Source organism: Bubalus kerabau, chromosome 1 (assembly GCF_029407905.1).
Source record: "Bubalus kerabau isolate K-KA32 ecotype Philippines breed swamp buffalo chromosome 1, PCC_UOA_SB_1v2, whole genome shotgun sequence".
Lineage (NCBI taxonomy): Eukaryota > Metazoa > Chordata > Mammalia > Artiodactyla > Bovidae > Bubalus > Bubalus kerabau.
The window spans coordinates 8,800,796-8,814,806 of record NC_073624.1 but is presented as its reverse complement, the minus strand read 5'-3'; the positions used below and the strand labels follow the sequence as shown (position 1 = coordinate 8,814,806).

The following is a 14,011-nucleotide window of genomic DNA, read 5'->3' as shown; positions in this document are numbered from 1 at the left end:
CCTCATTCTGCCAAAGCAATCAACAATATCATTTCTTTCTCATTCTGTATTAAGAACATGAGAATTTTAATGTAAATGCAGTACATTTGGCAACAACAATTAGATTTACTATTCATCTTGGTAGGTTTTGTCTTCTGCTACAAGAGAAGATTACTGAAGAGGACATGTTGGATTGCATCAAGTATTCTTGACAGTAATAACAGCAATGTTTGTCAATGGGATGACGGAAGAGTGTTCTGACATAGTCATGCTTTGAAAAAGGAAAGTCTAGCTTTAAACTTCGAGAGATGGGCACCATTTTCTGCTCATGGATATAAGATGTGAAATGATGTAAATCAATTACAGTGGATTCCTCTAAAGAAAAAAAAAACAATAATGATGAGAATTTAAAGACTGATATTAAAAAAAAAAAAAACCCAGTAGGTGACATTTTATGTCTTTGTGAGACTCCATAGCATATAAGATTATTCAAGTCTATTCTCTCCCTTAAAAGCCAGCAGCAGCAAATAAACTGATGGCAAATTTTAAAATCATTTTGACTTAACCTCATAACTTTGAAAATAACCTATAGATTTTCAATCTGTGGGCTACTTTGCAATTAAGATACAGTGAAATTTTAATTCTATGCACTTTTCTGAGCTACTAGAAAATCAGGTAAATCCAATACCTAGTGGCTAGGGGGAAAAGGCTGGGAACAGAAGACTAGGAAATAGTTTCAACCCCCCTCATAAGACCTCCGGCAAAAGCCTGAATGAAGCACTCAGAGCAGGAGGCTGAACAAGCCTCTGTCACAGGAAAAGAGGGGAAGGGCACTAACATTGACTGTCTCCTCATTCATGCACTTCATTTATCATTAACACAAAGTGGGCAAATGAAGATTCAATAATAGACTAGAAAAGTCTCCAAAGCTCTAGAAACGGACCTTTCTTTCTAGTAGGAGAAATACATAAAACAGAAAAACGAATGAATGAGACAATTTCATAGGGCCTTGAGTGGAACAGATTTCCAGTCAAAATGGTTCTACTTGCTCATACTGCAGGGATATGTGTTCTCCAAACACAGAGCAATGGAAGAGAAAAGAGAAGTGTGAGAATTAAAGGCATCATCATGCTAAAGGACAAGACGAACATCTTCACAGATGAGAGCATGAATGCAAACACATGACAGTGAGGAGGTTGAAGCTGTGGATCTTTGAGTGATTAAAAAAAAAAAAGAGAGAGAAAGAGAGAGAGATAAAAACAGAGGGTCAGTTCCAGAGGGGTAAATACAGATTTAAAATGATCACCAAGGACAGGAGTGCTGAACATGGGCTGACTGCTTAAAATGATGCCTGGGCATTGGGCTCCCCTACTTACAAAGGAACCTGAAACAATTAACCTGGCATCAGTCACGGCCTTGGACTCTGGCTTCCCAAAGTATTACACAAGTGGGTTCGAGAGGACACAGACTAAACTTCACCAGCAACTGAGCCACAGTATCCCTTGGTCTGGAGACTGGATCTGGAGTATCTCTGACATGAGCGAAAGAAAGGGGATGTCCTCTGAAGGGAGTGCCTCCAGTGAGTGCAGAAACCCTGAGCAGATGAGAACAATCCGTGGGACTGAGCAGGCAGGCTTGAGAAGACACTTCTTCACCCTTCCTCTTCCAATCCCCTGGGGCAGGTGGTTTACCACTGAAGAAGTGCCTCCCTCTAAAGCTGCTTCTTGGGGTGCTAAGGGTACAGACCTAATCCGAGGTACTGATCCTCAGAATGAGCAGTGACTAACTCTGGTATTCTTGGACGGAGAGGGGAGGGGAAGGACGTGTTCTCCACCCTGCAGGCCACTTCTCCCCCATCTCACTTAAGCTGACAGAGCTGACACGGGCTAAGGTCTGACCTCTAGCAGTCCTAGACAAAGCAGCCATAATCTTGAGGGGTAAACAGTTATTTGAGAACCAAAACGATTTAAAAAAAAACTGAATTACAGGTTTTGTCAAAGTATAGATATTAGAAAAGATGGACCAAGAACTTAAAGTTAGTATACAAACTAAAATAAATAAATAAAGGGATAAGCAATATGCAACAGGAATAAACACAATAAAAAGAATGAAATAGAAACATTAAATATCAAATGTAAAAACAGAACGTGGAAACAGAACACAGTCAGGATAAACAGTGGAATGGATTTGCCGAGAACAAATATCAAACTGGAAGATCAGATTGAGAAACTCTAGATGAAGAGAAAAGAAAACATTAAATAGAGTCTATAAAGAAAATTGAAGAGATATGAAGGTAGAAACAGAATTACTAATATTCAGATAAGAAGAGCTCAAGAAAGAGAGAAAAATTAAAATAAACAGTAGGAAATATTTGAATCAGAGATAACTGTCTCAGAATTAAATAGAGGTGAGAGATTGTCCATTGGAGAGTCTCGAAGGGTGAGAAAGAAGAGAGATAAGGAAAATCTACACTTAAACACTTAGAGTAAAATTTCAGTCTTTTCAACAATGGTGTTGAAACAATTGGATATCAGTAGAGAAAAAAAGTTGTTTTTTTTTTTAAATCTCAATTATACTTCACACCTTACACAAAAATTAAATCAAAATAGATCAGAGATCTAAATGTAAAACATGAAACTATAAAGCTTTTAGAAGAAAACAGAGGATAAAACCTACATAATCTTGGGATAGACAAAAAGTTCTAAGATACAATACCAAAAGCATGATCCATAAAGTAAAAAATTGATAACCTGGACTTCACTAAAATTTAAAACTGTTGCTGGAAAGCTGGGTGAAGTGTACCTGGGCCTCTGTACTATTTCTGCAACATCCTATAAGTCTATAATTATTTCACAATAAAAAATGTTTACATGAATAGAGGAAGATGGACTGTTTGATAAATTCAATATTGCTTATCCATGAGTGCATGCTCTGTCACTTAGTCATGTCTGACTCTGCAGCCCCATGGACTGTAGCCTGCCAACCTCCTCTGTCCATGGGATTTTCCAGGCAAGAATACTGAAGTGGGTTGCCATTTCCTCCTCCAGAGGATCTTCCCAATCCAGGGATCAAACCTGTGTCTCCTGCATTGGCAGGCAGATTCTTTACAAGACAGCCACCTGGGAAGCCCTTGCTTACCCACAGGGGGTGCAAATAAGACCCCTATCTTAACACTATATAGTAAAATTCTAGAGTGCATAAAGTGCTTCCCTTGTGGCTCAGCTGGTAAAGAATCCGCCTGCCAGGCAGGAGACCTGGGTTCGATCTTTGGGTTGGGAAGATCCCCTGGGGAAGGGAAGGGCTACCCACTCTAGTATTCTGGCCTAGAGAATTCCATGCACTATATAGTCCATGGGGTCACAGAGAGTCAGACACAACTGAGCCACTTTCACTTTCATTTAGAATAAAAAATAAGAGACTTTTCTTATATTAGGATAAAAAATTTTTTTCTTAAGATTTTTTAAGACACAAAGTATAAAGGAAAACTTTGTTAATAAAATTTTGAATAACAGAAGGTATCAAAAGCAAAGTTAAAGGAAGATAGTTTCTCTTCCCTGAAGCTCGAAAAAGAAAACAAAATTTCCCTTCAGGGCTCCAGAAAGAAATGCAGCCCTGTAGACACCTGGATTCTAGCCCAGTGATCCCTGGGTCAGACTTCTAACCTACAGGACTGTCAAATGCCACTTTTGTGTTGACTTAAGGCACTAAGCTTCTGGGAACTTGTTAGAGCAGCAATAGGAAACCACTGTGATGACTCACCTCTGTCGATTTCCAAGCATTAATCTTGATGGGTGTTTCCTGGGACAAGACAGTTCCACTGGGCACCTCCATGTCTTGACACTGCTCTTGTTTCTGTCCTGCCTTGGAAGTGTTTTCTGTCAACAACATAAAGCTAAGATTTTACTTTGACAAAAAAGTAGTCATGTTTTCACACTGGCTCACAATTTTTCAGTTAATCACTTCTGACGATCCATTTTGTCTACAAAACATTATGTGCCAGTGGTAACCAATGAGTATTAATCATTTAATATATCCCTTTATCATAACTGACAAGTTTGGACAGATTTTAAAAATACAACTTCAATTCTAGCCCTTTCTCACATCAATGATTCTATTTTACAGTTTTATTATTTGAATCATATTTTTAAAAATAAGGTATAATATAGAATACAGAGTTTGAAAATGTGCAAATTACTCAAATGAAATTCTAGCAAAGCAGGAGTAACATCTATAATTATTTTAATACTTAAAAGAACTTTATTACTATGGTGTGAATTTCATGTGTTCTAGGCAAAAGTAATCAGAAATATATAGGGTTTTTGAGAAAAAGAAACTTTAAACAAATTTTTGATTTGAAAAATTTAAAGAAAAAGAATATGCCAATGAAGATAAGCTATTTTTGTTTATATATATTTGCTGAATTTAATGATTTTTGTAGTCAGTATCACTTCCCTTCCTATGTTAAGTACTATGTAAATGAAAGTATTAGAATCAACTATATCCCAGCATGTTATTGGGCACCACAAAAAGTCTAAGAATCTATCTTCAAGTAGTATACACACTTCTGGGGGTATTTAAAGACTTCCCAAGGGTTAGGTGGGCATCAGTTCAGTTCAGTTCAGTCGCTCAGTTGTGTCCGACTCTTTGCGACCCCATGAATTGCAGCACGCCAGGCCTCCCTGTCCATCACCAACTCCTGGAGTTCACCCAGACTCATGTCCATCGAGTCAGTGATGCCATCCAGCCATCTCATCCTCTGTCATCCCCTTCTCCTCCTGCCCCCAATCCCTCCCAGCATCAGAGCCTTCTCCAATGAGTCAACTCTTCGCATGAGGTGGCCAAAGTACTGGAGTTTCAGCTTCAGCATCATTCCTTCCAAAGAAATCCCAGGGCTGATCTCCTTCAGAATGGACTGGTTGGATCTGCTTGCAGTCCAAGGGACTCTCAAGAGTCTTCTCCAACACCACAGTTCAAAAGCATCAATTCTTAGGCGCTCAGCCTTCTTCACAGTCCAATTCTCACATCCACACATGACTACTGGAAAAACCATAGCCTTGACTAGACAGACCTTTGTTGGCAAAGTAATGTCTCTGCTTTTGAATATGCTATCTAGGTTGGGCATAACTTTCCTTTCAAGGAGTAAGTGTCTTTTAATTTCGTGGCTGCAGTCACCATCTGCAGTGATTTTGGAGCCCAGAAAAATAAAGTCTGACACTGTTTCCACTGTTTCCCCATCTATTTCCCATGAAGTGATGGGACCGGATGCCATGATCTTCGTTTTCTGAATGTTGAGCTTTAAGCCAACTTTTTCACTCTCCACTTTCACTTTCATCAAGAGGCTTTTTAGTTCCTCTTCACTTAGACAGCTATAAAGGATGTAACTTTCAGATCCACAAGTTCTGTATATATTCTTACCAAAAACTGACCTGCCTGAGAATGCAGCTATGTAGAAGCATCTGGCTAGTTCTTTTCCTCCTCCTTTCATAATCAATTTTCTCCCACTTTACAAAGAAAGACATTTTCTTCAGCCATCTAATTATGGAGCATCTTCCCTTCAGCTACAAGAATAAGAATTTCTGAGGCACCAAACAACAGTAAAAAAGATTGGTGTGGGGAAGCTTCTTTTCTTCAAGGCATGAAAAACCCAAAGTACAGCTTCAAAGTTTGTCCTGTCTTTCACATACTTCTTTCTCTCAGAAAGCATGGCATAAGTCACGGGCCTTTGGGGCCACACCAGGATGTGTGGTACTCAGATGTATCACAATATGGAGAAGCAGGACAGTGTCCCCGTGCTTCCCACCCCCCTGGTACTGTCAAAGAATGCATCATTCCTGGGGAAGAGTCCCAGAAGAGAAGAGCAAAGAAAGCATCGGGCATAGAAGCAGCTCATTCCACCAGCGCAACACGCTCGGGGCAAGCCTTGTGGTGGTGGTGGTGTCGGCACCAAGCCGTGTCTGACTCACATGACCCCATGGACTGGAGCCTGCCAGGCTCTTCTGTCCATAGGATTCTCCAGGCAAGAATACTGGGGTGGCTTCCCATTTCCTTCTCCAGAGGATCTTCCCGACCCAGGGATCAAACCTGGATCTCCTGCATTGCACTCAGAATCTTTACCGATTGAGCTATGAGGGAAGCCTCAAGGGGAGTTCCACCAATGCAACACACTTGGGCAAGCCTTTGTGCCTTAGCTTTGAGAGTGTTAATACAACCAGAGTGATGGCTGTTTCCATGTGTATTTAAATAAATAAAGTAAAATGTTTTCCTGAAAGGAAGTTTAAATTTGATTTGACTGGTTGTTTTGACAATGAGGACCAGCTTTGTAAACTAGGTAAATATGATAAATATTTTCCAGTAATCGAATGAAACAAACCTGCAGTTCTGAAGATTTGATGAAAATTCATTTAAAGCATATGACACACAAAAAGAATCATTTCTCAGAAACATTTGTGTTGACAGGTACACTGCAATTAGTGTTTTTATTTTTCCCACACATTCTGAGTATATTGGGTTAACTTAATGTGTAACCAGTATAATTAATAGCCATTTGATACATTTTAGCAAAAGTTTTTTGGTATTATTCCCAGAAATTGAGCACAAAAATTGTTCCCAGTGACTGTTTAACAAGTCTTTTCCTAAGTAGGCTGTTTCCAATCCTTTGCTTTCAACAATGAAGAAAGACCTAATCACGTTAACACTTGACAAGTGATGGAAAACATTTTTATAATAAATCACTGTATAATTCTGGGCATATTACTTGGAAAGAAATCATAGAATTGATTGACACTGCTATAATAAAACACCTTCTATTCCCACCGACAATTTTATGTGAACAAGTCTTCTCAGCATTTACATCTATAAAAATGTAAAAGAGAAACAGAATTTTCATGGAACCTTGTTTATTTCAAGCAATAAGTAATATTCACATGTGGTAAATGAACAGTTTCATGTAGTTCATAAAAAACATGTCTTTCCAATAAAATTTTCTTTATGTTTAATAAGTATTTATAAAAATGTATAATACATTTATGTGGTTGTGACTGTGTACTAAAAATAATTACAATGATAAGTCAATCTAAAGGGACTATTTTTCCACTTAAAGCCTCTGGTTGCAGACAATTTAGAAAAATAATCACAATTTATATACATATTTCACGTAGAGAAGGCTTTCAAGCATAAGCATACTTTCTGTTAGGAAAAATTCTGTGAGATGTGAAATAGAAATATGACTTCAAGGAGAAAAGAGAATGACACAAAATTTCTAACAAAGAAGACCATGCATTTTTTAAAATGAACGATTACAGATATCAATCACAATAGTATCTATATTCCTTTGCTGCTGCTAAGTTGCTTCAGTCGTGTCCGATTCTGTGCGACCCCATAGACGGCAGCCCACCAGGCTCCCCCGTCCCTGGGATTCTCCAGGCAAGAACACTGGAGTGGGTTGCCATTTCCTTCTCCAATGCATGAAAGTGAAAAGTGAAAGTGAAGTCACTCAGTCCTGTCCGACTCTTAGTGACCCTACGGACTGCAGCCCACCAGGCTCCTCCGTCCATGGGATTTTCCAGGCAAGAGTACTGGAGTTGGGGTGCCATTGTCTATATTCCTTTAGATGCTCTTAAAAAACTCATGAAACACTTCTGATTGTTTTCTTGTCTTTAAAGTCAATATTTTAAATTATATCCTTTGCATTTGCTATAGCTAAGACAGAATTTCACATGTCAATTAAAAATAATTAAGGGGGTATATAATTTTTCAAAATCATTTTAAGAGTTATACAAGAAAAATAGCCTGATTTTTGCCTTCAAAATGTTTACAGACTGACTAGTGAGGTAAGTCTAAAATACGGACTTATAGGAAACAATTAGAGGAAAACAATTACAGGCCAAACTTTCTTAAAATAACTTTCATTGGAAAAGACCCTGATGGTGGGAAAGATTGAGGGCAAGAGGAGAAGGGGACAACAGAGGATGAGATGGTTGGATGGCATCACAGACTTGGGGGACATTACTTTGAGCAAATGCAGGGAGATAGTGAAGGACAGGGAAGTCTGGCGTGCTGCAGTGCACGAGGTCGCAAAGAGTCAGACGCGACTCAGGGACTGAGCAACAACAACAATGAATAGATATCCTAAGGGAAAAATAATCAGTGTCCCCAGAGTCATCAGAAAGAGCCTCAAACTGGAAGGAAAATTTGAACAAGGCTTTGATGGACAGCTAGGATTCTGATAAATACAGAGGAGAAATGATTCCAAGCAGAAGGAACACCATAGGCAAAAAGAGCAAGTATGGTATAAGCCAAAGATGCTGAAGAACACAAATTTTGCATTTATGGCTCTAACTTTTCATTTTCTTATAACTTTATCCAAAAATTAATAATTAAAATGAGCTTATTTTGGACTTAGAGATTCTATAACTAATCCTGGCAAACAGCAGTAATTTGAGGTTTAGATCATCTATGGACTTTCAAGTGATTTAATGAAGATCTATACTATCAGTCTTTGAGCATTCAGCAACTTATTATCCTTGAAATGATATGGACTTAAGTTTTAGACATCCCAGAAGTTGTTGTAGTTCAGTTGCTCAGTTGTGACCAACTCTTTGCGATCCCATGGACTGCAGCATGCCAGGCTTCTCTGTCCTTCACTGTCTCCCAGAGTTTGCTCAAACTCATGTTCACTGAGTCAGTGATGTCATCCAACCATCTCAACCTATGTCACCCCCTTTTCCTCCTGGATCTATCCCAGCATCAGGGTCTTTTCCAATGAGTTGGTTCTTTGTATCAGGTGGCCAAAGTATTGGAGCTTTAGCTTCAACATCAGGCCTTCCAGTGAATATTCAGGGTTGATTTCCTTTGATCTCCTAGCAAGCAGTTCAAGGGACTCTCAAGAGTCTTCTCCATCACTGCAATTTGAAAGCATCAATTCTTTGGTGGCACTCAGCCTTCTTTATGGTCCAGCTCTCACATCTGTACATGACTACTTTAAAAACCATAGCTTTGACTATACAGACTTTGTCGGCAAAGGGATGTCTCTGCTTTTTAACATGCTATCTAGGCTTGTCATAAGTTTTCTTCCAAGGAGCAAGTGTCTTTTAATTTTGTGGCTGCAGTCACCATCCACAGTGATTTTGGAGCCCAAGAAAATAAAATCTGTCACTGTTTCTCCACTTTTTCCCAATCTATTTCCCATGAAGTGATGAACGTTCATTTTTTGAACGTTGAGTTTTAAGCCAGCTTTTTCACTCTCCTCCTTCACTTTCATCAAGAGGCTCTTTAGCTCCTCTGCAGTTTCTGCCATTAGAGTGATATCATTTGCATATCTGAGGTTGTTGGTATTTTCTCCTGGCAATTTTAATTCCAGCTTGTGTGTCTTCCAGCCCAGTATTTCACATGATGTACTCTGCATATAAGTTAAGTAAGCAGCATGACAAAATACAGCCTTGACATACTCCTTGCATGTATATTAAATAATCTTATGGGGCAAGAAGGCAGGCAGAATATAGTGAGTCTACAGAAATCCATTTAGAATTTTTTTTTTTTTTAGTATCAGCACAACATTGCCAGTGAAGTGTGTTTAATTAAATTAGGTGATTACACAACATTGCTTTCTGGGTTTTCACAATCAAGTAGAGGGGGAGAACACAGAGCACACATTTAGCTCCCTAGTGGAAATGAAGTACCTTGTATATCGCAAGCTATTTATCAATTGAGACTGTGAAGCCACAGCCAAGGAGGACCAGTATGTGAATGAGAAACCTCAAAGGAAAAAGTCAAGATGTTGCAGGAAGTGATGCTATTGAGTCATTCAAAGATGAGCGCTCAGATACCGAGGCTGTAGTTACTTGGCAGAAACAATCTAGAGAGAAGCTACAGATCTCATTGAGCCTGTATCACTCAGATAATAACACAAAGCAGAACTGGTGAAGCTTGTGATACTTCTCAGATAAGATATCAAACTGATGTTCAAACTATCAGACAGTAACAACGCCACAGCACATTTTGGAGTTGAAACGCTCCGTGAGTGCACAAATTGTTCTATGTATTATTTAGCATCTAACAGACATTTTGGCTGTGTATTAATAGTGTCCTTTTAGGTGTAATTGAAGTAAACTAAGTCACTTACCTAACAAACTTAACTTTAAAAAATATGTATTTAATTATTATTAACATTTTTGGCTGTGGTGGGTTTTTGTTGCTGCTCACGGGCTTTCTCTAGTTGTGGTGAGCGAGGGCTACTCTTCGATGCAGCGCTCTGGCTTCTCATTGCAGTGGCTTCTCTTGTTGCAGAGCACAGGCTGAGGGTGTGAAGGCTTCAGTGGCTGCAGTGCGGAGGCTCAGTAGTTGTGGCACGTGGGCTAAGTTACTCCTTGGCATGTGGGATCTTCCTGGACCAGGGATTGAACCTGTGTCCTTTGCAATGCAAGGCAGATTCTTAACCACTGGACCACCAGGGGAGCCTCCGAAATTAACTTTTAAAAATGCACAAGTGCATCAATCATAGAAAATGAAGAACTGATAAGGTTTCAAAGCCTCATGGTGATTAAGAGTATCATGAGTTTGGAACCTTAACAATTTTAATATCATGGAGCAGACTGATAGAAAAGATGCAAGAATAGTACAAAGAATTCTCATCCAGAGCCGCCAATTGTTAACATTTTGCTTTATAATTCTTTCCTCATTTATGTACATATCATTGTCCTATATCCTAAGTCTCGAGGCAAAGTCACTGCTGTAGGTTGGGTTCCCCAGGAAACAAGACTTTGAGACTCAGATTTGTATGAGGGGGAGTCATTAGGAAACACTCTCAGAAACCACATCTAGAGTAGGGAGGGAGGCAGGCCTGGGCCAAGGGAGAAACTGAACTGCAATGCGCTTGCAACAGAGGTCTTGGCCAATCCTCTGGGGCTGGAACAGCTCTTCACAGTTGTCCTGCCTTGAAGCAAGGTGGCTGGCCCATATCCACAAGTCATTGAAAGTAGGTTCTTTCAGGGATGGGGCAGAACTTTAGGCAGAAAGGTTTTCTTCAGTTGTTGGGAGTTTGAAGAGAACTCAGCCGAGACCTCTCTCGCACCAGCTCCCCCAGCAGCCGACGGAATAAGTGCCTTGATTTTGAAGCAGGAATCTGGGAAACACCACAGCATCCACTACAGACACCACCTCTGTGATTTCACTTTACTACTATATTTACTCAGGACAAATGCTTCAGAGGGACAGTTTCTAGAAGCCACCTACACTGCTTATCACTACATCTTCAAACTTCCCATGTGGCGCAGTGGTAAAGCATCTATCCGCCAACGCAGGAGATGCAGGTTCAGTCCCCGGATAGGGAAGATCCACTGGAGTATGAAATGGCAACCCACTCCAGTATTCTTGCCTGGGAAGTATCACGGACAGAGGAGCCTGGCAGGCTACAGTCCAGGGGAGTCACAAAGAGTCGGACACAACTGAGTGGCTGAGCGTGCACATCTTCAAGCCAGAAAGGGTGCATCAAATCCTTCTCACTCTTGGAACCTGTCCGACTTTTTCTTCTAACACCAGCAAGAGCAGGGTGCCCTAACCCCTGCTCTGTTAGGAACAGGCTGCACAGCAGGAGGTGAGTAAGCTAGTGAAGCTTTAGCTGCCACTCCCCATTGCTCTCCATCACTCTCATTACTGCCTGAACCATCCCCTCCCCATGGAAAACTGCCTTGCACAGAACTGGTCCCTGGTGCCAAAAAGGTGGGGGATCATTGACCTAGAGAAAATTCTGCTTATAAGGGGTTCGTGTGATTAGATTAAGCCCACCTAAATACTCCCTTTTTTGACATATAATGTAACGAATCATGGGAGTGATAATTCATCAAAATTCACAGGTTATCCTTACATTCAAAAGAGGGAATTCAATAAAGGTAAGGGCCATTGAGGTCTATTCACAGAATTCTGCCTACCACAGTAGTCAAATTTACAAATACTTTAAAAAATAGTATTTAATAGTTTGCTCTTTTCTTGGTTTAAGAAATCCTTCCCTATACCAATGTGGAAAAGATATTCTATATATTTTTCTAAACATTCTGAAGTTTTGCTTTTTCACTTTTAAGTCCTTAATTCCTCCAGGATACATTCTTGTGTGGGCTTCCCTGGTGGCTCAGATGGTAAAGAATCTGCCCGAAATGTGAGAGACCTGGGTTTGATCCCTGGGTTCGGGAAGATCCCCTGAAGAAGGGAATGGAAACCCACTCCAGTGTTCTTGCCTGGAGAATCCCATGGACAAAGGAGCCTGGTGGGGTACAGTGCATGGGGTTACATAGAGTCAGACAGGACTGAGTGACTAACATACACACACACACACACACACATTCTTGTGCACAATATGAGACAGAGACCTAATTCCACTTTTCCCATCATGGGTAAATGAATGTCCTGGTACTGTTAAGCAGTTCATCCTCCCCCCACCAACGTGAAACACCACCTGTGTCGTACGCTAAGATAACGCAGCTGTACAGGCCTGTTTCCAGGGCTCTATCGTTTGCCCCACTAGCCATGCACCTATGCCTGCATCACAGCCACACTGCCATGGTCAGAGCTCTTTGCTCTTGTGATCTAGAAAGGCAAGCCCTCCATCTTACTCTTCTTCAGGAACATTTTGGATATGCCCGAACTTTTGCTCCTTTCGGATGAGTTTTGGAATTAGCTGATCAAACTCCATGTTTAAAATCCTTTGGGACTTTGATTTTAAATGTAGTCAATCAGTGATTCTCAACTTGGGGCAATTTTTGTCCCCAAGAGACATCTGACCACATCTGCAGACATTTCTGGTTCTCACAAAAGGAAGGGGTGTGAGATAATAGCATCTAGTGGGTATAGGCCAGAGATAAGGCTCAGCAACCTACATAGCACAGGGCGGTCCCCACATCAAAGTGTTATCTGGCTTAAAATGTCAATAGTACCAGGCTTTAGAAACCCTCCACTAAATTTGTACTATTTGGAGACAACTGATACTTACCATTTTTTAGACTTTCAATAAAAAATATATATATTTCATTATTTAATTAAGTTTTTAGAAGATCCTTGGAGACTTCCCATACCTCTGGTGAGTCCAGAAATGTCTCAGTATATCATTTCTAGTCTTTAATTATTGTGCAATAAATGAGTTTCTTGGAGCTCCTCATAATGTTATTACCAGAAGCAGACCTGAAATATTGTCAGTGAAACTTAGCATTAGCACAATTCCATTTTTATAAAAACAGTTTCTCTCTAGTTGTTCATCTTCATACATATTTGTATGGATAGATGGTTAGCAAGATGCCTAGAATTTACATTCATCTGGTATCAATTATGGCTATTTCTGAGTGATTGGATTGGAAGTGATTCATTCTTTACAGTGGGTCTATTTTTTTTTTTTTTACAAGAATAAGGTGGTTTTTCTGAAACAAAAGAAGAAAAATAATAGGACTAGAAGCAAATATTCTAAGATGTTAATAGTGGTTGGTTTAGGGTAGTAGAGGTATAAGCTGCTGGTTTTTTTGTATATTTATTTTTAAATTTTAAAAAAATCACTGCTTAAACATTCATCAGTGTAAATGTCTTAGTAGCAATCACACTTGAACCACACACTCTGCCACTGAGACTGTGACAAAGCCACCAAGTATGGCTCTACATCAACTCTCCATAAATATAAAGTTCACTGTGGGAAAATGCTGGTGGTTTTTCTGTTTTTGATTCATGTACTGTTTATTTATCTTTGTGGTGGGTCTCCACTGCTCCGCACGGGCTTTCTCTAGTGGCAGCAAGTTGAGGCCACTCCCTAGCTGTGGTGCGTGGGCGTCTCACTGCAGTGACTTCTCTTGCTGTGGAGCACGGGCTCTAGGCACACAGGCTTCAGTAACTGTGGTGTACAAGCTCAGGACTTGTGGTTCGCAGGCTCTAGAGCACAGGCTCAGTGGTTGTGGCACACAGGCTTAGTTGCAACACGTGGAATCTTCCCAAACCAGGGATCAAACCTGTGTCCCTTGCATTGGCAGGCGGACTCTATCCACTGTGACAGCAGGGAAGTCCA

At 40.2% G+C, this 14,011-nt stretch overlaps 1 protein-coding gene across 2 annotated transcripts in view; it reads right to left on the bottom strand.

Annotated features, from left to right (window-relative positions):
- ENTHD1 (ENTH domain containing 1) overlaps positions 1 to 14,011 on the bottom strand; it is a 93,211-nt gene that overhangs the window by 53,547 nt on the left and 25,653 nt on the right. For both annotated transcript variants that reach the window (XM_055566822.1, XM_055566828.1), the window contains one exon: positions 3,739 to 3,854. In XM_055566822.1, coding sequence (XP_055422797.1) covers positions 3,739 to 3,854 — 116 coding nt within the window. The remainder of the gene's footprint in view (positions 1 to 3,738; positions 3,855 to 14,011) is intronic.